The 26,921-nt window shown below is 39.7% G+C and overlaps 1 protein-coding gene and 1 long non-coding RNA gene across 5 annotated transcripts in view; both read left to right on the top strand.

Annotated features, from left to right (window-relative positions):
- The window catches only part of NFKB1 (nuclear factor kappa B subunit 1), a 118,338-nt gene that overhangs the window by 43,922 nt on the left and 47,495 nt on the right, over positions 1–26,921 (top strand). For all 4 annotated transcript variants that reach the window (XM_072810464.1, XM_072810465.1, XM_072810466.1 and 1 more), the window contains one exon: positions 22,711–22,859. In XM_072810464.1, coding sequence (XP_072666565.1) covers positions 22,711–22,859 — 149 coding nt within the window. The remainder of the gene's footprint in view (positions 1–22,710; positions 22,860–26,921) is intronic.
- LOC140623783 (uncharacterized) lies at positions 7,810–10,407 on the top strand. Its single transcript, XR_012023316.1, has 2 exons — positions 7,810–7,875; positions 9,553–10,407. It is a non-coding gene; the product is annotated as an uncharacterized lncRNA (long non-coding RNA).

Here is a 26,921-nt window from a genome sequence, read left to right on the forward strand (position 1 = left end):
GTAACAGTGAAATATTACAGGCTCTGCCTTTTCCTCACCTCCAGCCTCTTCCTGTTCTCTCTCTCCTCTCCGTTCTTACTCCCTCTCTTTGCCTCACCCCTCTCTTGGAGCACAGCACTCCCTTGACGGGCCTCTGAGAAACTGGTGGCTCCCCATGCATTCTGTCACATGCAGGCACCAGCAAAGGGCCGGGGGCCATCCAGAAAGCTCCTGGGGTTGGCTGTGACTTCAGAGCTGCAGACCTCTAACTACACTTTACACAGTATGTGAATGTAAAATCTAGTTGGGTTACTCTCTTGTTAATTGTCCAAATATGATACTCAAGTTATCATTTTAAAAAAACGCTAGGGGTCTACCCACTTCTACTTTTTCTACTGGAATTTTGTCCCATCCCTAAAACCCTATTTCTAATAAGTTGGCTCTGGGGTAGGCTTAGACCCACTCTTACTGGGTAGAGATTATTTCTAGAACTCGGGCTATAGGCTATGGGACCATCTGGTGCTCTGCATGCTTCTTTCAAGGCAGAATCCCAATCAGATTTCTAGAGCCTTGCTGTGTAAGTCTTCACATTCTTTTCAAAAAATTGTTTTAATTACAAAATACTTCATACATACTTCAAGAGTATTTAAAAATTGGTACAACAAACATGGCATATGCTATCTAGATTTAATAGATCTTAACATTCTCCCATGTTCGCTTCTGATCTCTCTCTCAAATGAAACATAGTTATGGCTATAACTCTATCCACCTATAATTTTTTCCTTCTTTTGGTAAGTAAACCACTATTGTGAAATTTCATTCTCTAATATGCTTTGCTATTTTTACTGCGTAAGTATGCTTCCATAAATACTGACATTTTCAAGAAAATTGATTTTACTGATATCCACCCTACTTTTCTATTATATATCATGGCTCGTTTCAGGGCAAATAGGAGTTGAAACTAGGCTCCACTGAAGATCAGTGTTCACTTTTAACCTACTGATTCCTCTTTATCATTTAGATAAAATGTATTCATTTACACTATGGAGTTTATTCTGACTCAACAACAAAAAATAGCACTAAGAGAAAAATCTTGGGAAAGTAAATATGCAAACTAACCCTTATGCCTCACCCTTCTTAAAGAATAGCTTTCCTGTTGTTAAACATTTAATATTCTATTATACTCTCCAATAAAGTTTCTCTTTAAAGTTTCCTCAGTTTTCATTTCATCACGGAACTCCTAATGGGAGAGGCTGGCAGAAAAGCACAAGTACCTTCTTCTTCCTCCGGGCCAAGCTTGTCCTTGCCTGTTTTTGACTCAGCAAGGAGTGCCAAGGAAGGCTCGTTTCCCTCTTTTTCCCGAAAGTTATGCATCAGATTTTTTTTTTTTTTATTAATCAAACCGCTTTCCTCTTCGCAGAGGTGGAAGGGTGCCAACAGGAGCAGCCCCGTGGGGTTTTAGAAACTCTCAGTGTTCTCTTCCAAAGCGGCAGAAAGCACCCATCCTCAGCCAGTTTGACATCCTCCAGCAGAGCCCACTCAATGCCAACCAGAAAGCAGTGTCAGTGACCTTGATTCGAAAATACAAATAGCTTACCAGTTGGTATTTTTATTTTCTCTTCAGTTATAAATATCAAATGCGATGGACTACAACTTGAACCACAGCTGATGTGAGCATAACTATTTTTAATCAAATGTTTTCTGAAAGCTTGTTCTCACATATGTGTTCTTTCCCGAGTGTTGTACATTGAACAGAAGGCACGTGTTGAGATATGTAGGTCAGCAACAGCTTTTTGGTGGTCCCTCCTGCCCGCTTGAATATTTTTTTGTTTTGTTTTAAGTCCCCACTCCTGGTGTCTCTCACTTAAAAATCCTAAATGTTAAGTTGTGTCGAGGTCAAATAAAGACTGGCTGATCTGCTGTGGCATTTAGAGATATCACATATCCTTGCATAACCTTTGCTTTGTATAGACTTGTCTGATCCAGGAGGTTTGTCATTTTGAGGATATGGTTTTAAGACTAATTTTGAATAATTTAATCTGACTCAATTTCTAAAAGCAACAGGGAAGAAAATCACCAATAATCAATGAGGCATACATATAGAACCTAAGCTCGTAGCATTTATTAAAATTTATATCAACACCCCTAAGCTGTTTCCTATTTGCATATGTTCATAGGGGAAAAAAAAGACCTCCCCCTAGGGGAGCCCTCTGCTCTGTATATTGAGGAGAAGGCTTTGTAACCTGGGTCCCTTTGGGTGTTTTCAGAGAATTTTAGGACTTCTGAATTTCCATGCAGAATTTTATGTAAATGTATATACATTTTTCTGAAGAGATAACTTTTTTATCAGGTTTTCAAAGGAAGGGACTCAAACAGGGTTAAGAATCAATGCCATAGAGTACATATCTCTTTAGCTTTTTGACAGCAGCTAATTAAAAGATTGATGTGTGTGTATTTATATATATATATGTTATATCTTTATAAATTTTTAATTTTTGTACCTTTTAATTTTATAGTTATGTTTTTCCTTTTTTAAAATCCATTTTAAGTGAGTTGAAATACTTCAGCGTGCCAACACAAAGCTCAGGAAAGCCTCCCTTTACTTTGACTACAGGATGAAAAAGAAGGGAAACTTACTATCAGCAAACAAAAAAGGTGAATAGGCCTCACTGCTTTTTCCCTCTTGCCCTTCCATATTGATACTGATTTCAGCATGAAGTAACCATTAGTGATTAAAGTCAAAAGAGAGAAAATTCCTTTAACAAATAGTCATTGAGCCCTGTGTATCCGGTCCTGCTCTAGGCAAGCAGATAAAATTCTCTTCCATGTGTAACCACAATCTAGACTTCTAGACAATTTTTCTTTCAAGTAATTCAGAAGTCTTGCATTCAGCCTCTAGAATAAAATATTACCCAGTAGAATATTTTTTAAAATAGCCCTCTAAATTCACTGTATGTATTCATTGCCTCTGTTATGAACTAGAGTGAGCTATTCATTGAGGAAACTTCTGGCAGAGATCATAGCTATGAGTCTTAACCCTTAGAGATTATCAAGGGAACCAACCACAAATTCCTGAATTTTTAGTTTTGTTTTTGTTGGTCTGGCTTGGTGACCTTCTTCTGCTGCCCATTCCCATTTTTCTTCCCTCTACTCTTCTCTGAATACATGATTGTCTTGGGACCATTGTTCAGTCTATAGCAAATTTCTGATGGCTTCTAACCCCTTTGGGTTCTGTCTGAAGATTATATGTAGTGTCTCTTTATTCCGTTCAAAAATTCAGGTCTCATAAAGTCATATACTGGTAATTCTTCTTGAAAAGATAAGGGTATCTGGAAGTACTACAACCCTCGAAATCCCTTCCTCCACAGACAAGCTGTTTCTCTGCCTGTCAGCAGGTCTAGAGGTGAGGCTGTAGGCTACCCTGAAGTCTCAGCCTCCTCTTCTCACCTGCACAGGAGTTCCAGATCAGAGCCCTCTGGTCTACATTTGCCTCCCTGAGGTCTCCTGAGGGTGGACTGGAAGGTGCATGTGGACATTCACAGACGGTTCCTCTCCCTTGAGGTCCCTGTCCACCCAACAGAACAATTATAAGAATGGATTGTTGTGCGTACTTTCATTATCTCGTTTAGGTATCACAATAATCTACTGACATAGGTTCTCTGAGCTCCATTTGTTAAACTGAAAATTGAAGCCTAGAAAACTTAAGAAGCTTACCCTGAGTCTCATAGTCTTTCTGGGATGGAGGTGAAGATGTCAGTTCAGGCAGTATGCTTTAAGAATCCATGCACTCTTAACCATCACAGGATACTATTCGTTATTGAAATATTAAGGGTCTGTGTGAGGGGCCTTTAAATCTGTGGTCTGAGACATCAGAATCACCCAGAAGTAACTGCAGAGATGCCTGGGACCCATTCCACACATGCTTTTTTTAAAAAAATTTTTATTTATTTATGATAGTCACACACACACAGAGAGAGAGAGAGAGAGAGAGAGAGGCAGAGACATAGGCAGAGGGAGAAGCAGGCTCCATGCACCGGGAGCCCGACGTGGGATTCGATCCCAGGTCTCCAGGATCGCGCCCTGGGCCAAAGGCAGGCGCTAAACCGCTGCGCTACCCAGGGATCCCCTATTCCACACATGCTTAATCACAATGGATCATTTAGCCAATCTGGGCTTCTGTAATTCTATGATAACTTCTAAAGACTCATGTCATATAATGACAAGATTTAACAACAGATGAGTGCATAGGTAAATCATGATATAACTACAGGATAAAATATGAAGCTACTTGTTTTTAAAAAATAATATGAAGACTCTGTATAATATGGAATACTGCTTATAAACTAATGTTAAGAAGAAAACAGGATTCCAAATTAAAAATATAGTCACTGAAATGATTTAACTCAGTGAATGAGTTAAAATCAAGATTAGAGAGAGTTGATTTCATTTATTAAATATATTTGAAATAATGCCCTGGGATGTAGCACAGAAAGGTGGAAAACTTGAAGGAAATGGTGAGATAAGGGATACAGGAGACAGAGCAACAGGCGTCTGACCGAAGTCCTGGAAGGAGGTGATAAAGCTGCAGGTTTCCCATTCTACACTTAGAGGTTCTAAGGTGGGAGGTAAGATCAGGTGGCTTGAGGACCACACCTTTAGGTTTTAAAGCATTAGCTCTAAAGTTAGTTACTTTAGGCTTGGGTGTGATGTTGATTTCTAGTTTTGCCACTTACTTAGCAGTGTCACTCAACTCAGCCAAGCCTCAGTTTCTTCATCTGTAAAGTTAAGATAAATAATACCTGCTGTATAAGATATATGTATAAAATTGAGTTATTCAGTGCATAGCACATAGTAAGCCTTAAAAACTATAGGTGTATTTATTTATTTATTTATTTATTAGACAACATGTGTGATCAGGGGTTGTGGGGGGAGGGCAGAGGAAGAGAGAGAATCTTAAGCAGGCTCCACACCCAGCATGGAACCCAAGACAGAACTCGATCCCATAACCCTGAGATCATGACTTGAGCTGAAATCAAGAGTTGGACACTTACCTAGTTGAGACACCCAGGCGCCCCTTTAATTTTATTTTTGCATACCCGCACTAATTTGAGTGTTGAATGACAACTATGCTGATTGGTTTATGGAATCATGGAGTTATACAAAAGCTTCACCAGTCCACTAATTTATTTTTAGCACAACTTCACTAATTAGTATTGCTTCCACTCTATTTCCACCATGTCCTTCCTTTTATCTGGAGTTGTTAAAGTAGGAGATTGCAAAGAGATACTGTGCCAAAAAGCTTACCTTTAGATGTAGCACATGATTTCTTATGAAAATATAGGTAGTAGGAAGCCAGAAAGGGGTATATTAAACTTTTGTTAGGCTTCTTAACTGTGTTCTCTTAGACGCTACGCATACATGAATTTCATTTGCATGAGCACTGTATTAGTTTCCCAGGGCTGCCATAACAAATTACCACAAACTGGGTAGTTTAAAGCAATAGAAATTTATTCTCTCACAATCCTAGAGGCCAGAGGTAAAAAATCAAGTTGTTAGCAGGGCCATGCTTCCTCCGAAGGCTCCAGGGAAGACTCCTGCCTTCTTTTTAGCTTCTGGTGATTGCGTACAGGCAATTCTTGACACTCCTTGACTTGTTAGCTGCAGCACGCCACAGTTTCTGCCTTTGTCTTCACATGGCTGTCTTCCCTCTGTCTGAATCTGCCTCTCCTTTCTCTTGTAAAACTCAGTCATTGCATTTCAGGCCCATCATAATGCAGTATGTCCTCACCTTAATTAATTACATCTGCAAAGACCCCATTTCCAAATAAGGTCACATTCTGAAGTGCTGGGTGAACATGAATTTCAGGGGAATACTATTCAACTCATTACGCATATGACCACTATAAATAGTGGTCTTAAAGCATGGGATAAAGACCGTTTCAGTCCCATTTTGCACTTAGCAAGATATTTACACATATGTATCCATTGTTTTCCCTTATATATCATTATTATATATTTGGGGAGTAGTAGAAAATCTTTCAAGTTAGAGAAGTTTGGTAGAGTTTTGAATAATTTATTTAAGAAAGTAATTCCTATATTATTTCCCCACTGAGTCGGGCCTTTAGTATAGTTGTGTGCTAGTAAATGTTTGATAACCAGCTTTCCTGGAGAACAAAAGCAAAAACCCTGATTTGTAGTATTTGTCAATTTCCTGGATGTAAATACTCCCACCATGGTCAATTTCAAGCTATCAGTGTGAAGTGCTGGCTTGCAATATTTCTGAAAATTTAACCATCTACTCCTGTGAGCTGGCCAGACCGATGCCATTTGTACCACTACACAATTTCGTAAAGAAAACGGGTGTGAGATCATATCCTAGATAGTCTCCCAACTTTTCTGAGTTGAAATGGGGCCTCTTCTCCCTTGGGCTCCTCAGTGGACTCTCTCCATGGCAAATCTTCCTTACAAAACTACTTCTCCTAGTATCTTTCCCTTCTTGGAAAATGGCAATTCCATCCTTCCAGTTGCTCAGGCCAAAACTCTTGGAGTTATCCTGAACACTTCTGTTCTTCTACCGCACATCTGATCTGTCAGGCCGTCTTACTGGTTGTGCTTTCCAATCTTACCCAGGACCTAATCACTTGTCACCACCTTCACTCTGCCACCCTGATACAAGCCACCATCCTTGTCTTTTTCTTCCAGTGGTTTTTACATTCATGGATGATTCTTTCCTGAATTAATTATTATTAGCAATTGGTGATTTTCTACCTATATCATTCCTTTTACTTTTTGTCAATTGGAATTCTGTTTAAAAAATAGAGCTTTCTCGAAAAAATAAAAACACAGAACTTTCTCTTCACATTCCTTTAAAAATCTTTTTTTAGTATCAGTTGTACTCATTGGTTATTTTGTTAGTGCATGTATTTTAAGCCATTCCTGTCATTATTTATTTTGATGCTTAAATTGGTCCCAGTCTTGGCCAGTGAAAGTTATTTGTATTTGCTCCTCTATCCTTTTGATATGTACCCACTCACTTTTTGAATACTTTCTTGTTTCTGAAATAATATAATGCAGCAGGCTTGTTCTATACATTCCCTGAGCCAACCCTGGAATCATCCATCTCTTCAAGAAGCCCTAGCTCCTTTTATCAGAGAAATTTCTTCAGGCTTTCACTAGACAGAGCTAGAAAATTAATTAAAATTTTTTTAATTCATTCTGATACCTCTAGTTCCAGTCTAACCCCACTGGCTTCTTCCTTTCCTTCCCCCATTCCATATCTGTATCACCTTTCTCTAATAATGAAAACCATAGTTGCCAATGGTATCAGTATACCTCCTCATTTTGCTCAGCCCTGTAGTACACACAGAATAGCTTCTAAATTGCTATACTAATAACAATACTAGCTGCAGGCTTACTAAATACAGTTCAGACTTTCTTTGCAGTTTGTTTTTTTTTTTTTTTGATCTTCAAATATATTCACGAGAGGATATTCAAAGCAATGTGTTCAAAAGTATCTTAGATTAAATTTTTATCCTTCTCTGTAGATATGGTATCATTAGGATATGTAATCAGCCTTTTTGTTTGTTTTCAGTTTTAGGAATTTCCCATCCTTATCGATGTAATTTTATTTTTTGAATATCAGTATTTATCAATCTCATTATCTGCTATTTACATGAAATTAACTAGACTCTTTAGAAATCATGGTAAAGTCAAGTTGTTTTGTTATTTTTAAGAATAGCAATATAGATACAAAAGGAATCAGTGAGAGCCTTGATGTAAATTGTGTTCTGGAATATTCAGAAACCTGAATCCATCTAAACCTAGACTATTCCATTTCTAGGTTTCAAAGGATGCTTGGCTGTCTTTAGCACATGTTTATCTAGTGCATCCCACATGGTAAGCAGGGTGCTGAGCTATGCTCTGTGGTCACACACATGAATATGATCATCTCTGTCCCCAGGGTTTCATAGAAACAGATATATACAGGATGATAATATAGATGTTACCCAGATTTGCTGAAGGAATACCTCTCCAAGGATGCTCTGCAGTGTGTGTGTATGTGTGTGCGTGCATGAAAGCTTTTGTGCATGTGTGTATCTTGGGGAGGGTTGGGGGAAAACACAGCCTTACTTGAGATCACCTTCTGGTTTCCACACTTCCAACCCACTGCCCACCCCGATTTGTGACTGAATGCTCCTGGCAAACCAGAGGCTAGAGAGCTGGATATCCATCTCAAGCCCCTTAGTAAGAACAGATCACACCAAATGTACTTCCTGTTTCTTGTTTAGCAGGTTTCTAGAGTGGTAACATGGTGAGATGCTGGAGACCTCTGGTTTGTTACTTCAGGGGTTAACAGTATTTCTCATGTTGGTGCTGTCAATGGAGGAATAGTTCCAGCCTTAGGGATCTTTCTCCCCAGCCACTCCAGTGTATTTTATTAATGTCTTCAATGGAGGCCTTATCACTTTTGCAGAAACATGAAGTATAGGTAACAAACAATTTGAGTTCAAATTAGTTTTGAAAAGCAAGGCAAAGTGCTAAATTCTTTTTCTTTTTAAGATTGTTTACTTATTTATTTAAGAGCGAATGTGTAAGAGAGAGAATGAGGGGGAGAGAGAAGAGGGAGAAAGAGAAGCAGACGCCTGCTGAGCAGGGAGCAAAGGGCTAAATTCTTAAGCAGTGATATTTAAAGGAGATTAATGCATCCAGAAAACAAATTACCACAAATACATTGTGGGCAAAGAGAGCTAGAAGTTTTAGGTAATAGTGAATTTAACATCACAACAATGTGATATGACCACCAAATCAGTAATTCCACATTAGGCTGCATTAACAGAAGTAGGATGTATAAGACCACGGATGTGGTGGTCTCGCTCCCACTCTTTGAAAGACTACCCCAGGAGTACTGTGTGTACTGATAGGCACCACATACATAGACAAATAGAAACCAACTTGAGTGTTTTCAGGGCAGAATGATGACAGAATTCAAACCTCCTTCAAAGGGGAGTAGTCTTTGAACCCGAGATTATTTATAGCCTGGAGAATTTGGTTGTCATCAAATATTTGAATGGCTATCATGGGAAAGAAAAGGTGAACTTTATCCTGTCTATCACAAGAGGATGAAATGAGGAGCAATGAATGGAAGCCCTCCAGGGAGAGAGGTTTCTGTAGTTACTGAGAGTTAGAGCTGCCTGAGGTGGAACGTATAGCCTCAGGATGAAGTTAATTGCCACTGGGCTAGTTCAGAAATAAACTGGAATACTACAGGGCAGGGAAGCTAACTGGTGGAAGATCCTTGAGGGTCAGAAAATTTCCTTTTTTTAATGCCTTTGAAGATATTTTTTGCTTAATAAATTAATAACTTTATATTAAGGGAAATCAGGATTTGGTTATAGGGCAGTTATCATTTTCTGACAAATCTCTAAAAATGATAAAAATTAATAACTTGCAGAATATTTCATCCATGCATCGAAGTGTATGATTCATTTCATGTACTTTGTGTTTTAGTCATCTTACACAGGCTGAACAATATAAAGTTATCATATTGAAGGGTTGTTTTTTTTTTTTTAACAGGGTTAAAGTCCTGCCATTTTTCCAGAATCCTCACTGATGAGGAGCTCGTTAGAAATTTTGGTGTTTCCCCCTTCCTCCTTTGGCTTACATCATAGTGTGTAGATGGTACAAAATGTTGGTTAACCTCAGTCTGACACTTTGGTCGCATTTTCTCTTTGGCTCCATCATGGTCTGGGATACAAATTAGCCAGTAAAGTGGCAACGAGAAATCAGACAAAGAAAATTTCCCAGTTCTACTCGCTCATCATTCTCCTGATTTAGTAGGGGTTTTCCACAGGAAATCACGGAAGAAGAATTGAAATGCCTTATCTTATGTACTTTCCTTCTGAAGAAAGAACCAGTTAATTGTCTTCTTCCCAGAGTGGTCCACATTCCTGTCCAGGCAGCTGTATTTGATCCGATACAAATTAAACTCTATAGAAAATGATGTCTCTAAGTACTTTCAGTCATTGAGAGCCAAATTATTTAATTACTTCTTTAACCAGTGGGTTTCAGTGGGAGTAAGAGAATAGATTTTGTAAGCAAGAAAAATGTATCATGAGGATGACTGTACGCCTTGAAGAAGAAGGAAATAAGTGTTATCTAATAACAATTTGAGTATCCGAATCAGAAGATAATCTTAATTATTTCAAATCACGTTTGGGTCAAAAACAAAGTGTTGAGAGACTTTACACTATTTAAAAATAATGTTAAAAAGTTATATTAATAATTTCTATTTTCAAAGAATACATAAATCAGAAACCTAAAGTTTTTGTTTTGGACATACTTCAGTCTTATTATATCTGTGGTCTGATCCTTATAGTTATTTTCGTGTAATTTGTGCGGATTAAAAAAAAAAACTTTCGTAGACTAAAATTTCTCCTTCTGACTTTGTTTTGCTTGTCTGTCTCTCCTCCCCCCCAACTTGTGTAATTGACGCATTTTTTACTTATCCCCCTGGAAAGACAGATCTTTATTATTAGGACTTACCTACCCAGGACAGGGCCCTCCTTGAATTAACTGAAAATAAACTCTTTGGGTACTCAATTTCAGTTTTAATGACAAAAGTTGAAATCTGTGCCTAACATAAAGGTTTTCTTTGTCTCTGAATTTTGATTTTCCATGCTATCAGAGGCCCCATTGCAACAGGTAATTTGAGTGTTAATTGTATGTTTTCTCAGTTTGTAATTGTGGTGAAATGTTTTTAAAATGTTCACAGTTTTAAAATTATCTATTAGGTTCCTTCCAACTCAGAAATTCTGTGATTTTAAACTTTCTTTTTTCTTCAGTTTGAGAATGTGATCTTTGGGTTTTGTCCTGTGTGTCCTATACATATAAACAGGAATCATAGAATTTTAGAGCTGGAAGATGTATTAGGCATTACGTAGTGGTTCTACACACGAAGGATTCAGGGGCCCAAAGAGGACAGGTGGCTAGCCCAAGATCAGAGCAGTAACTGGTGGCTACAGCTCTGGATGCTATGCTCACTGGAGCACTAAAACTTCACACTGAAAATTGACCCAGCTATTATCTGAAAATTTGCAGACTTGAGAACATTCTTTCACAAATGTAAGCATTTTGAGGCACTTATATTCAGCACAATTTCTTCATTTTCTGCAAACTGTGCTAGCACCCCTATTGTTTTCTCCAAACCTGGGATCACACTTGAGAATAAGTTACAGCTTTAGGTAGGTTAAAGTTTCCAGATTTTGCACTCCTGGGATATTTTTCAGTGACTTAAAAACATAAACTGACACTCTAAGGTCCGGACTGCTTTTGGCTGGGAGGGTGACAGCGTGGCTCTGGGATGCTGGCGGAGAAAGCCCTGCTCTGCCGCTGCCCCGGCAGAGTGTGGCAGGGATGGTGAATGTGAGGTCCACCGTCCCGATCGCACAGAGCCTGTGGCCAAAACAGTGCTTCCCTCCTCTGGCTCTCACTTCTGTTTTACCTGGAACCGACCTTGATGATTGTTTTCCACCCATCCTACCACCTTGGCCAAGCCCCAGAACAATTGGGAAATTGCATGTCAGGGTTAAATCCTGCCTAAAAACTGAATTTATAAAAGTTAAAGAGGTAGCATCTCTGAGGCCAGTCTCTGCATAAATGGCAGTTCTTTTTTCTCAGTGGAAAAGCCTAAGGGAGTACAAGTTCTTAGAAAAATAATCTTAGGACTAAAAATAGTGCCAGGGCTCCATGGCCTAACTGATTAAGCCAAGGAGTTAGTAGAGTTAATAGAATTTTATAAGTTTATTGGCTTCCTGTATCCCCCTTTTGTTAGAACTTTTCAGAAACTCCTCCAGGCAGTCCCTCCAGGTTCTGTTAGTGAGAAACCCTGTCACAGGACAGTGACCTCCAGGCAAGATAGCCTGATGAGCCCTGCTGTTGGGAGGGGTGGGGGGTGGGGGGGCCTTTCCTCACTGGTGCCCTGGGGCGGCTAACCACTTCACTGCTCCTTCCTTCCTCCTTGTAGCCTGGAGCCAATGATTTACTCAGTCATTAGTTTGTTTATTTGTTTGTTTGTTTGTTTGTTTATTTGGTGTTGAAACCCAAGGTCAAACCTGCGTCATTAGTTCTTTTAAGAATTGATTAATGGGATACTGTTTTTGTGCTGGGGTTTGGGGAAACAGAAGAAATAACTAGTGCCTTTGTCCTCAAGGGTCAGTCAGTTTAATAGAGGAACTAAAATATGCCCTAAAATATTTGAAAGATGAAAATACTATGTTTGTTTGGTTCACCGCTACATAATCAGCACCTGTAGCCGCCAGGTAGAGATGGTTGAATAAAGTTGTTCGGGTTGTTTTTGTTTTGAATAGAAGAATGGATGACCCAGTGGCTCCCAGACAAAGATAGACTTGTAAGAGCTCGCTACTTTGGTTGGTCATAGAAGACCCTGAGGCAGAGATTGCATTTTGGCCTGAATCTTGGGGGACAGGTGGAAGTTTGAGAGCTAACATCTAACTGGCAAAAACAGCACAAGCAGGAAAATCAGCAGCAAAGCCTCACAAATAGAAATCTGAGGTTGAATGGGAAATAGTGAATAATTCTGCCGGTTTGAAGAGTATACATGAAAGAGGAAGGTGGGAATAAGGCTAGAGAGGTATGACTGCCCAAACTGTGCAAGGTTCAAGAATTTAGGCTGGGTTTTGCGACGAATGGGTAGATTATCATAGAGGTTTCAATACAAGAATGTGATGCTCTACTCAGCATTGTGCTTTGGGACTATAGCATGGTAGCAATGTGCTAAGGGGTTTTGGAAGGGAAAGGCACAGAGACACCAGGTAGGAGAACTGCAGTGATTCTTTAGGAGTTAAACCCAGAGTGCAGGCCGAGATGGATAAAAACTAAGGCAATGAGAATAGAAGAGAAAGATAAATGGCAGAGACCTTAGGGCTATGACCTGGCCAAAGTTTGGCAACTGTTTGAATGTGGAAAATGGGGAAGAATCTAAGATGATGAGGAGGATTCCAGTTCCACTGCTTGAAAGGAGGTGGGTTCATCTAACGGTTGAGTAGGTTTCAGAACAAAGGTGACAGGTTCAGTCATGGGCAGATTGAGTTATAAAGACGTTATGGACTGGAAGGTGCTCTGCAGACAGCTGGCAGTGTTACAGACACTTCAAAGAAAGGTAAGCACAGGGAATTTAAATCAAGGAGTTATCTGCTTGGCACAGATAATCAAATCTGGGAGACTGGATAAGAACATCAAGAGAGTGATCATGGTAAGATTAGAAGTGGACCAATGACTGAATCTCTGAAGGGACTTCTCTTTGGGGAAGGAGAGCACCTTTGTAGAAGTATGTAAAATACAGGAGGAGAGAATTTCTACGAGAGAATGGTAGTACATTCCAGGTTTCTGAGAAGTTAAGCGGAATAAAGAATAAGAAATGGCTAGTGGATTTGGAAACAGGGAGTCTGACCATGACGTTGAAGCACTCTTTCATTTGAGGAATAGGGGATTTAATTCATTTGCAAAAGGCTACAGATTAGGTACAGCATAGGGGATCAGAGCTCTGCTTGCACACTTGGAAAGAAAGAGAGTGGCACTGAAGCAGGTGTAGGTACCTTTTAAAAACCTTACTCGCTGAGTTAATAGGGGGAAGGTGAAATGAAAGAATCATTTTATATTTCTGTATTTCTTGGTGTAAGCACCTGGCCCATAGGTTTGAATAAATGCTAACCTTCACTGTTGTCATCATTATTATCAGGAGAGCGATTTTTTTTAGACTAAGGGAGAAGATTGGACATGTTTTGTGACTAAGGAGAAGGATCCCTTTGAGAGGAAGGGAGGAGGGTAATTCAAGGAGGTTTGGAACAAGCATGGCACTAAGGGCAAAAACAGAATGGTTAACTCTGGAAAAGGGAACAGAGCTACCTTTCTCGGAATTAGGAGAGGATATGTGAAGTAACAGGGACATTTTGAGCCTGGGGAACAGTAAGAAGGAGGTTAAAGAGATTCGAAGGCAATGGTTTCCACCTTCTCCACAAAGCCGGAGGAAATCTCAGCTGCAGATAATCTGCTTAAGGAACAAAGAGACAAATGAGAATCACTGTCCTTTATTTTGTGCCTGCCATGTATCGAGAACTATATTGGACACTTTAAATGATCTCCTTTAATCCTTGTGAAAATTCAGAGATTATGTATTTGTGATTCACATTATACAGATGGGAAAACATAGCCCCCTTTCTCAAGATCACATAGCTAGTAATGGGAGGAGCCAGGATTCAGAGCCAGGACATCTGACTCCAGAGCCTGATGCTTTTTTTTGAAAGGGAGACTGGGGGGGAGGGGGCGATAGAGAGCCCCAGTAGATTGAGATCTTGCAAGTATAGCTGTTCAGTATCATGATGAAGTCCTGTGAGGTGGTTACTCCTGTCAGTCACCAGAGTAAACATCAATCAAAGAAGGGCCCTCTCACATGAGGAGGAAGGGACTGTGAAATTGAGGTGGACTAGAAATGTAAATTCTGGACCTCTAAGGGTAATAACAAAGCAAAGAATAGAGATATGTTGGAGTCAGGTGCTAAGATTCTTTAGCACTGTGGAAGAATGCATGAATGGGGCAGCAGCAGTAGGGTGGGGAGAGGAAGTACATGGGGGTGTCTTGGATGTGAAGAGAGATGCTACCTTGGTTTTCCAAGGGAGATGATTCAAGAGTGGCCTTCCCTTCCTTTTCAACCACAGCTACCAGAATTCCTACTACTCAGCAGTCAGATTCCTCTTACTTGTCCTGGGGTTCTAGAGCTCCCATCCAGAACCCTTCCACCAATTTAGCCCAATGCTGTGCTCTGATGCATAATAATCATGTTCTAATTTATTTTTTTTTCATGTTCTAATTTAAATAGCCTAGTAAGAGGTTATATCAGGATCTAGCCATGTTTTATTTTTTTGAAAAGATAATACGAGAAAGAATATAGTTACTTTTTTTCCATCTTCAACTTCACACAGCTCTTTATATGCTAATAAGTTGCCTTCCATGGGTAACATTTTAATCATAGCTTAATTATTTAATCGTGCATTCACTAAAGAATGAATCATTGTATACCCACAATATGACAAATATCATTGCAGGCACTGGGGATTTACTAGGAAAGGAATCGACTCCGACAGAGCCTCTATTTTAGTCTGGAACGTAGGCAATAATCAATAAAAGTAAAGTGTGTAGTAAGTTAAGTAGTAACTAGTAGAAAGAAAAATAAAGCAGGAGAAAGGAGCCAGGAGTGCAGGGATTGGAGTGGTCAAGTTTAGATAGGAGTAGGGTGAGCAGTGAAAGCCCCAAAGCCTGAAGGATGGCAAGAGAATATACAGGTATCCAGAGAAAAGAGTATTCCAGGCAGAGGACACAGCAAGTGCAGAAGCTCTCTGACGAGGGGAGTTGAGCTGGCCCAGTCAGGAACAGCAAGCAGGCTAATTTGACTGCCCAGCTGAGATCAAAGAGGAAATGGGAGTGGAGGTGTCAGATCGCCCAGGACTCTAAGACAGAAAGGCATTGGAGGGTTTGGAGTTGTTGTTTTTTAACTTCTTATCATGGAAAATCTTAATCATTTATACTTGGAACAATATAATGAGTCCCCTTGTACTAATCACTCAGCTTCAACAGCTTTCACTTTGGGAGGACTTTGAGCAGAGGAGTGACAAGACTTGGCATGACCTGACTTGAGCAGGATCACTCGGGAGAATAGGTGGTGGGGAAGTGGGGCAGGCACAGGAAACATAGTTAGGAAACAAATCACAATGGTTTTAACCCAAGGAACAGCCATGGTAGTGGGAAGAAGCGGTCAGGCTTGGGATATTTTTTTTTTTAAGATTTTATTTATTTATTCATGAGAGAGAGAGAGAGAGAGGCAGAGACACAGGCAGAAGGAAAAACAGGCTCCATACAGGGAGCCTGACTTGGGACTCGATCCCAGATCTCCAGGATCACGCCCTGGGCTGAAGGCGGTGCTAAACTGCTAAGCCACTGGGGCTAGTCGGGATATTTTTTGAGAGTGACTAGAAATTATATACGTCATGCTTTGTTCAAAAAATAATAATAATTTGAGAATGCATATAGTGCAGTAAGGAAGGTAAGAGATGGACCAGGATACCACTACCCTAGTCTAAATCCCAATTCCAAAAAACTGGCTTATAAGTGAACATTTGGAACACACTTGATCCATAAGTTACATAGTGTGCACTCCTCATCTATTCTTTTGCAACCATGAATGATTGGGCTGTGTAAGTGTAAGGATTTATTTGTAATTTCTTAATGAGGTGATGACACCTGTTGAGGTACAAGTCCCAACAATTCTTTTTAAAGATTTTATTTATTTATTCATGAAAGACAGAGAGAAAGAGGCAGAGACATAGGCACAGAGAAAAGTAGGCTCCCCGTGGGGAACTCGATGCAGGACTCCATCCCAGGATCCTGGAATCATAACCTGAGCCGAAGGCAGATGCTCAACCACCGAGCTACCCAGGTGCCCCAAGTCTCAACAATTCTTAAAGAAAAGCATGTTCCTTATTTTCTGAAATAATCATGATTTATGAGCAGTGATATTAATGTAATTAAACTGAAAATTAAAATAGAACGGAGATTTAATAGGGTAGCCAGAGGTTTTCTTCCTCTCTCTGTATTAGTTGAGAACACCCTCTTAGCACATGTCATATTAATGGCAGAGTGTGCCTTTCTTACCCCAGCCTGACATCTGAGTCATCTGTGTTCTTGGTCAGATAAGTAGGACAATAAACAAGGTAAAAGAATGTGACTGGATCAATGCACAGCCAGGAGCAACTCCTGGAAAAACAGCCATTCATTACCAGTGAATTGGGTGGGGGGAAGAGGATATTTTCACATCGTCCCGCCTCACCTCACTTACTTCTATTCAGAAGACACAGAGCATCTTCCTACTCCACGCCGGAAGCTGTGTTAGACAGGGTTCTATCTTGTCTCACTTAATAAAGGTTATTCTATTCTTCCAGGGTGCTCAACAAATAAATAACAATAAAATCAGTTTGTCACCACTGAGAGAAGATATATAATGAAAACTATTCTTTTCCTCCTTTTTCCTCTTCTCCTCCCCCTTCTCCTCCTTCAACCTCCTCTCTGTGCTTCCTCCTCACTTTCTTCTTTGTCTTACCATCTGACTTTCAGCCTAACAGAGAAGAATGAATGCATGGTTGAATAGTGTCCGTGGCATGTTTTCTTTAAATAAAGGAGCCTTGCGGGAGGACAGGCACACTTTTGCCTCCTCACTACTAACTCCGAGACCTCCTTTCTTTCCTCACAACACACACTAACAAAACCAAACAAACAGGTTATTCAGGAATAACCGTCACGTACCAGCACCATACTAGGCGAAGGGGAACTGTACAACACGGGGCAGACCTGATGTTTACAGAAGGAAAGTCACTGAGCCAATGGCAGCCAGTGTAATGGAAAATGAGAATGGGCTTTGGAGTTGGGCAGACCCAGGTTCACACGGCTGCCCAGCACACCAGTTACAGGAATGATGGCAGTTTGCTTCACCTTAATATGCCTCAGTCCTTAATCTGTGGAATGGGCTACCACTGCTGACCCCATAGAGCTGAGGGGAGGATCAGCTGAGTTAACATTTTCCCTTCCCTTCTATAAGAACAGTAAGTTAGGAAGCACAGATGTATGTGCTCTGGGAGTTTAACAAGCCAAGAAAGGTAAGCCAGTAACCTTTTAGTTGTCCATTGGTTTTACCATCTTCTTATTGCAAAAAATTGCATTTGCTTTTCCTGCCCCACTCCAATCACATTCCCCCAAAAGGGGACAGTCGTGGAGTTTTGTGGGCTAAAGTGGTGAGGAGAATGCCATGGAGGATGCATATTTAGGTCTTACCTTTAGAGAATGAGTAGTGGTTCTAGATAGGGAAGAGATGGGAGGGACACCCCTGGGGTGATTGGAACCACTTGCAGGAAACACTGAGAAGCGGTGATGAGTATGGCTGGGAAGACAATGAGGAGGACCCTTACCACAGAGCCATTGTACATGCTGTACTCCCTGCTGGGAATACTCTTCTCAACCTCCTGTCTCCTACCTACCCCTTCCCTTGTTACACTCCTACCCTCTGTTCGGAGCTCAGCTTTCATTGCTCTCAGGAACCTTTCTCCATTTCCTGACACAGTCAGATCCCTATTTCGAATGTCTTTTGTAAGGGCTTCACAGTTAGGCATTTACATTCATTTGTGAGTTTCTTTCTTAGAGTGCTCTCAGCTCCACTCTCTAATTCCCATCAGAACAGAGGTTATGTCTGTTTTGCACTCACATTGTATCCCTTCACTCCCCGACCTATTGCAGTGCATGAAACATAGAAGGAGCCTAAGATCTACTCCTTCAGGAGATGGGTATGTTTTAGTTTTCAGGGAAGTAATAGTCTGGATAGGAGAAAGGGTTTATAGTTGAGATTGCTAATCCCATTAGATGCAAGCATTGTATTTACTCATTTAATCCTTAAAAGCAATTTGTGAAATTAAGTGCACTTCATTTCATTTTAAAGATGGAGAAATTGGTGTCCAGAGATGTTAACCATCTTTCCCTATTGACCCAGCTATAATAAGTGGCAACAGAGGGATTTGAGCCTGGCAGCTTGACTTCAGAGTTCTTGGATCGACTCAGATTGCTCTGCTGCTTTAGTGGTAGAGGGGCAAAGTTAGGTACACAGGTAAAGGTAGGATAGATTGGTTTGAAAATTATGGATTTTTTCCCCCTCCTCTTCACGGTTATCACTTCTTGAGAAAAAATAAACAGAAAAGAACTACTTCGTGTGTCATGTCATACATTCATGTTCCCTCTTCTGCCAAAGTGATTTGGTCAAATTTCCTCAGTAAACAGGACATTTCAAATTCTGATTGCCAGAAAATTTTAGACTCCTTCTCTTAGTCACCTTTTAAGAACCAGTATGAACTTTACTAGAGCCTGACAGAGTAACTTTCAATAAAAGGAGGTGATTTGACTAAGTTCAGTATTATCTGCGACACGAGGCTTCTGTTTTTTACTCAGAAAGCAGATCTAGCCTGTGATCGTCAGTACTATTGCATCATAAAGCTCCTGGAAGAAAGGTTTAATTTCATCAAGGAAGCTGATAAATCCCAAGCACCTCCAAGAATGATAGCTGTTACTATAATATTAACACAATTATTACTAGAAAATTAAGAAAGACCAGTAAAATATGGCACTCTGGGGAAAAAAAAAAAACAAACTTAACCCTAGGAATAAAAGTGCTTAGAATTGGTCTTTTTTTTTTCCAGCTCCTGCCTTTAGACAGGATTTTTAAAAAGTTATCTCAGGCCAGTTGTATCATTTAAATATCTCTAAATAGGGGAGTGCATTACAGTGATCAATAAGATAATCGTTAACACTGTATATTGCTCTAATTTACTGGGTAGTGTTCTGCAAACTTTAACCTATTTAACCCTCTTAACAAACCTGCAAGGCTCCGTTTTGATCCCTGTTTTACAGATGAAGAACTGAACAGTGCCCAAGGTCATACAGCTAGTAAATGGTGGAACTGCCCTTAAACCTAGCTAGTCGGCCCCTGGAGTACATGTTTGTACGGTGTCCCTTGGTAGCTGACTACTCACGTTTTCGCCGTCGTCTCCCTGGCTGACACTGGTGTCTAAGCCCTCAGCATTTATGAGCGGGCTCTGTGCAGACTCTTTCAAGAATAACCCAGCCTTCCTGGCAGATACATTGCTTTCTGGAAACCGAATTTTCAAGGGAACCACTATTCAAAGAAGTAAAAGGGAGGCTGAATAAAAAGGAAGGCCCCAGTTCTCTGAGGAACAGATGAATTTCTGAATCAATTGCTAGTAGCTCTCAAGTCATGGCAGCATTCTCTGAAGTATGCCCTCCTCTGAGTTAGAATTCCATTGTCTTGATTTGCCATACAACCTGAAAATAGTATCATTTTTTTTTCTGTCCCCACACTTCAGCTTTCTTCTTTCAAGTCAGTATTTTGGAAAGTCCACAAAACCCAGGGGCCTCCCTGTCGTTGCCCTGTGGTTGATGTAAAAACCAGATGATGCCATGCTGACCTGAAGTCTTTTAAATGGATCACACTGCGCATTAGTCACTGGCAAATTTTTCAGGTCCTTTTACCTCAGAGACTACTCAGTTCCTCATTCTTGCCACCCTTCGGTCATGAAGTAATAGCAAGAAAAAGATGTGAGTACTTTTTTTGAGGACACCTCCCACTCCTTCCTTCAGTACTAGTGACGGGTTCCTTCATAGTGGTGACATTTGAAGCGTCCTGATATCCAAAGGGATTGGGCTCTCATCACTAGATTCCTTCGGGTGTTCTGCTTAAGTAGAAATCCTACCTGATTTCACCCAAGTGAAGCATTTCATCATGCCTTACACTGTTGCATTCCTGTGCTCTGAGCACTTACAAGTGAAATTACATGGTCTATTTAGTGCTTTTCACTGTACATTTACTGCTAAAGAAGTCCCTGTAGGGATCCCTGGGTGGCGCAGTGGTTTAGCGCCTGCCTTTGGCCCAGGGCGCGATCCTGGAGACCCAGGATCGAGTCCCACGTCGGGCTCCCGGTGCATGGAGCCTGCTTCTCCCTCTGCCTGTGTCTCTGCCTCTCTCTCTCTCTCTGTGACTATCATAAATAAATAAAAATTAAAAAAAAAAAGAAGTCCCTGTAGAATATGTCAGCCTAACAAAGGCCAATTTCACATGTTGACACCAAGGCCCAGAACTGGCATTGGCTCTGCAGGGACTATGCAGGCACAGCAGCCAATTTTGGAGCAAACCCAGAACTTTTCATTCCTTGTCCTTCCCTGAGGGGCAGAGGCTTTCTTCTTCCTATTTTAAAAGGGAAAACACTAAATTCATAATTGTTTTTATACCCAGAAGGCTTTCTTTAAGTGCTATACCTGTTTTAGAAATTATTTGTGCTTTGAGTTGGTGGTCAAAACTGAATTTAATCCTAAAGGTTCTTTGTGATGAAAGACACATCTGCAAGGACAGGAGGCCACTTCTTGGGAAGGGCCTTCTCCTTGAGAATGGGTATTAGAGGGTTTGAAAGCAAACTTTGGCAGAAGTTCTGGGCCGAAGTTCAGGCAAAGAGGCCCCAGGTTTCCAGGGGAGCTACACTGTTGATTAGAAAGGATTCTGTCCTTTGCTCAGGGTGGGAAACTTCTCTCCTCAAAACCCTAATCCCAGCTCTGATCTACTTTGCCTCAACTCTTGAAGTGAGAGATTGGTTTGGGGAAAAAAAAATCCATACTGAAAAAATCCTAACAAAACCCTATCTCGATGGCATTTGAATCCATTTGATGATCTTGCTAATAGAAGTAGACTGGCTGAAGGGGATCTTTTTCCAAGAAATTTTCTTGGCAAGGGTAGATTCTTCCTTAAGTCAATGTTAGAAAGACTTCCATCAAGGATTCATTGCTAGATGGGATTTCCATTTACTTTCTTTTCCTTCTGAGCTATGGGCTGCTTATACAATTAAAATATTTCTAATGATTGTATAGTTGGGAGATTCTGGATTTAGGTCACTTCCTCAAAAAGAGACAATATGAGCTAAGGATATAGGATGACCAACTCTTCCCAGTGTTGGCCCTGAAAGTCCTAGAAACCTCCCCTCCCACCCTCCATCCTAGGCAAACCAGGATGGCTGGTGACCCTTTGAGGAAATACAATGTATTTCCAATAGTTTGGCTGAATTTATCATAGAATTCTGACTTATAGAATTCAGAAAAGTAAAAATAAAGTCATTGGTCTATTCTGTTAGTATGACTTTAGTATTGGGGCTTTCTCAAGGGAGGACTCTGTGGTCTACGATGGGAGCTGGAGGACCAACTAGAGGAGAAAGGTTGTTCGAGCTGTCTTTGCTTGAAAATGCCATTATCTCCGTGCTACTCCTTTTTATGGCTATTGTCATTATTTTAAAGATATAACAATTAAAAACATAAATTACCTTACATGGAAAAATCCGATTTTATAAAACAAGAGCTAAATAGATGTCAGATCTAAGGATTTGTGTGTAGGGAGTGCACTTATTTGAATTGAAAAAACTTACTATGACCTGGATATATGTAACCCAGTTATCAGAGCTCATAGCAGAGAGTGCTGCCAAAGGCTGCAGTGTCCCGACAGATCACCACAGGCCAAGTCCATGGTCTTGAGTGTCCATGGCCAACCTTCAGAGCCAGATCCCTGGCAAAATTCCGTCTCCTGCCTAATCTCATGGCAGAGACTTGGGGTATATTGTTTCTGTTCCCCCTCTCCTTCCCTTGATTTCCATCAATCCACCAATCCCCCCTTCCCTTCTCATGGATCTTTTACCCAGCATTTGTGATTGAAAGCTGTGATGAGAATGCAGATAAAAATGGGTTCTTGGCTAATAGGAAGAGGGATGCCTTGTGGCTACACAGCATCCTCCAAGATGTGCTGTCCCAACTTTAACAATATATACAACATTATAAGCGGCCTGCTTCCTGGAGTATATCCTCCATATACAAACAACCAGCATTAGCATTGTACTTTATTTCCATCCCATCATTTATTCATCATATATTTTTTTAAATGGAACTGTGATCATATATGTATAGGTATGCCTAATTTTGTATCATACTTTTTACTCTTATGGCTTTGTCATAAGCATTTTTCCATGTTGCAGTATAGTTAGATGTACTAACTTTTTAAATGTGCTTCTTGTATAGATCTGCAACTATGTGGGACCTGCAAAGGTTATTGTTCAGTTGGTCACAAATGGGAAAAACATCCACCTGCATGCACACAGCCTGGTGGGAAAACACTGTGAGGATGGGATCTGCACTGTAACTGCTGGACCCAAGGACATGGTGGTCGGGTAAGTGAGAGCATGTGATACTGTGGAAGGTAGGAGCGGATACAACATGGGACTTTGACTGATTATGTCCTTTTCATACAGAACTTTCCCAAGACTCTCAGAGGGCCTTGAAATAAAACTGTGAGTTCTCACTTGGACTCCAAGGGGAAAGATATCCACATGTCTAAGTTTTCCTAAGTTTGCACCGTGGTTCTGGCCTAATTATTTATAGCACACACACCCCCTTTCAGTCTCAGAAATGGCCCAGTTTGGATGATAAATTAAATGGTCACTCAACCTATGAAGCATTTGTGCCACTTTTAGCTGTATCTTCCTTCTGGAAATAAAGATAAGGACAAATTAGAAGAAACCTAACTATGGCAGAAATAAACACCTAATAGGTGGTTTTATACTCTTGATGATTCTTTTAATGAGCGATCGAGCCTAGATTTATGGTATGAACATTTTAAACATAAAATAGATCAATATTGTTTCAGATCTATGCTGTTTAGAAAGTGTGCCCAGATAAGGAATGCAAATTTGTTCTGACATTCATAGACTTGAAACACAAATACATATTCAGACATATTCATTTAAGAATCTTAAATGCAGACAGAACAAGCAATTTTAAATGAATGAAATATTATAAAATAGATGCAGCCTAAAAGGAGTAAGAAACTTTAAATTAATTGTTTCATTTTTAAGAATATCTTCTAGGGTTTCCTAATGCTGTTTTAAACAGTTAGTGATAAAATCCCAGTTAATCTGGACTATTCACTCAAAAGAAAGGAATTGTTTAAATCAACTGTAATTAAGTGGATGGTAAGTATTTCAGGCTTTGAATTCCGATCAAGTTTTAAGTTGGTTGTCATTGGGGAGGTTGAGCTTTCATGTTCCTAGGTATTTCTTTGTTTGACTGTGAAAATATTCAAGTGTGAAAAACCTAGAGAGAGAGCTTTCTTTTAAGTCACTAAAATCTGATTCTTTTGATGTGAGAAAAAAAAGACTCTAGATTGGAGGAAGAAGCTTAAATTGATTTGAAAAATTCAGTTGTGCTTTATATGAACTTGTTTCAACATTCTCTTAAAAGACTGGCCTGTTTCCTGTTGTATGTCACAGTTGGTTCATCGTCTGTTTTGGAATACTCTTACAGTTCCTGACTGACCTATGAGAGCTTTGAAATGTAGGGTAATTGTCAGGGTTTCAGACTAATTGATCACTTAGTGTTTCTGCGGATTTACCCCAGTAGGCTGCTGTCAGTTTGAAGTGTTGGTCCTGTCTAATCTGTGTGATAATCATATCCTTTAGAGGAAATTATAGATGAAGTTCCTTACGAATAATATTTGTTATTGTAAAACTGCTAGTATGTTGTCTATAATTTGGTGTTTCTGTGGCTTGGCTTAGTAATCTTCTAGGATTTTAGAAGGAACTAATGGTTATTTGGTTTGAAACCTACAGTGGGAATAGAAGTAAGTTCCCTGTTTCTAAGGAAAGGAAGGAAATCCTTTACTCTCTTGCAGTGGGGTTCTGTTATTGGGAGAACTCATTCATTCAACAAACATTTTGAGCATCTACACTCCTAAGACTGATCAAGATGTCTCATCATAGCACTGTGAGATTTTTGTAACCCTATACAACAATTTCAGTGAGAAATTTAGTCAAGAGGATGCCACTTAGGAGTTACAACAGACTCAGTAGACTTTCTTATTCAAGAGTGTTTGTTCTGTGAAATACTGGTACTCCTTTTATAATTGATTTTTTTATTTTTATTTTTTTTAAAGATTTTATTTACTTATTATTCATGAGAGACACAGAGAGAAGGCAGAGACATAGGGAGAGGGAGAAGCAAGCGCCTCACAGGGAGCCCGACGTGGGACTCAATCCCGGAACTCTGGGATCACACTCTGAGCCAAAGACAGGCACTCAGCTGCTGAGCCACCCAGGAGTCCCAATATAATTGATTTTTAATTGAGAAACTTTTGCTTACAGTATTTCCTTCATGATTTGTCTCTCTTATTTATTTATTTTTTTTAAGTTTCCAATGTCAGAACCTCTTGCATTTTAGTAGAGAGAATGTGCTAGTAATCTGGATTAGGGGCAATTTGTATGACTTCTTGAGCACTTTAATTCCTTCCTTTATAAAATATGAGTGTTGGGCTCCGTAATTAATCTCCAGGCCCTTTACCTCTCGAAAATTCTAGACTTAGCTAATATTATAAAATGACACGAGCAGACTTGCAACATATGTATTTATGGAATGTCATCGATTACTATTATTTGGCCCTAACTTGTAGGTAAGAATAGCACCTAGAAAAATTTAGGAAGATAGCCAGAGTTATTCCTTAGACTTGTCAATACTAGAAATGGAACCAAGATAACCTGTTTTCAGTAACACAGCTTAGGCTGAGTATATATTCACAAACAAGGCACCAATCCAGCATATCAAAAAGAATATATAAAAAATAACTCTGAGAAAATGAGTGGGAAATATCAGTGAGGGCGACAGAAATGAGAGACTCCTAACTCTGGGAAACGAACAAGGGGTAGTGGAAGGGGAGGTGGGCGGGAGGTTGGGGTGACTTGGGTGACGGGCACTGAGGGGGGCACTTGACGGGAAGAACACTGGGTGTTATGCTATATGTTGGCAAATTGAACACCAATAAAAAATATACAAAAAAAATTTTAAAAATAACTCTGAGAAGATAAATAATTTTTAAATTATCAAATCCAGAAGGGAGATGAGGGTGTGTGTGACTGAAATAGGGAAAGGGGTTTAGAGTAACTTATCCTGATGAGCACTGAGTAATGTGTAGAACTGTTGAATCAGTATATTGTACACCTGAAACTAATGCAAAATTGTATGTTACCTATACTGGAATTAAAATTTAACAAATAAAGGCAAATTTTAAAAAATAAATTATCAAAGCCAAAGAAATACTTTTCTTTGGGGTTCTCAATAAAACTTAGTTTCTATTTTCAAAGATATTTTGTTATCTAGATTAAAATATTCATGTTTTAGATAATTTGAGTCACAACTGTAGGTTTAAATGCTTACATTTGGGGGATTTTGCCTTAAATTTTTTTTTATTTAGCTTTAATGTTTTAAATTTTATTTCTGACTTATTTGCTTAGTTAGCTTTTAGTGCCTGTCCTCATAAAAATAATTTTAGTTCAGTATTTTATTTTTGACCTTGAATATCGACAGTTTGCTTCAACAACATCTTAGTTCTCTGAAATTTCAATCAATGGAAACTATGTTACTTGACTTTGCTTTAAGCCATCTTCCTCACCAATAATCACCACACCCCCTGTTTCCTGGCAGCCCTGATTTAGAGAGATCTGAAGTCATTTTTTTAAACCCATATTTACAGCATTTACCAATTGATGCACTAGAAGTGGATATATAAATACAAAAGAGAAACAAGACCTCTCTCAATGAGCTAGTACAAACTGTATTAAATTGGTATTTTTGTAGGTCCAAAAACAATTGATTATTGGCAGTCTTAGAGTGTTAACCCCAAATACACAGAAAAAAATGCTGGTTGGAGAAAATGAACAAAGTATGGACTGAGATTAGAAGTATCCAACTTCCAAATTAGGGTGTAGATTGTGAGTAAGGGGTACTTTTGAATCTTGTACCAGCTATAGTATCAGTGTTTGAGTCCTGAGAGGAAGAAAGGCCAGATGAAGGAGCCTCTTGAGAATCCCAACCTAATGACATGGGGGTTTGAACCTACCCAGAGGGCAGCAGTAGTTCCCAACTGATAATGATGATGATAGAACATCTGGCACAGTGTAGAGGATTTCACACCTGACTGCTAATTAAAGTCACCTTTGGTCACTTCATAAAAATACTGGACCAGGCCCTCCTCTCAGAGATTCTGATCTCATTGGTCTCGCATAGCATAGAGTAGTGGTTCTCAAACTTTAGGCACATTGGAATCTCCTGGAGGATTTGCTGAAATACAAATTGCCAAGCCCCACTCTCAGAGTCTCAGATTCAGTAGATTTGGGATAGGATTTCAAATTTTGCATTTTAATAAGTTCTCAGGAATCACTGATGCTGCTGCTCTAGAAATTACA

This window comes from Canis lupus, chromosome 33 (assembly GCF_048164855.1).
Source record: "Canis lupus baileyi chromosome 33, mCanLup2.hap1, whole genome shotgun sequence".
Lineage (NCBI taxonomy): Eukaryota > Metazoa > Chordata > Mammalia > Carnivora > Canidae > Canis > Canis lupus.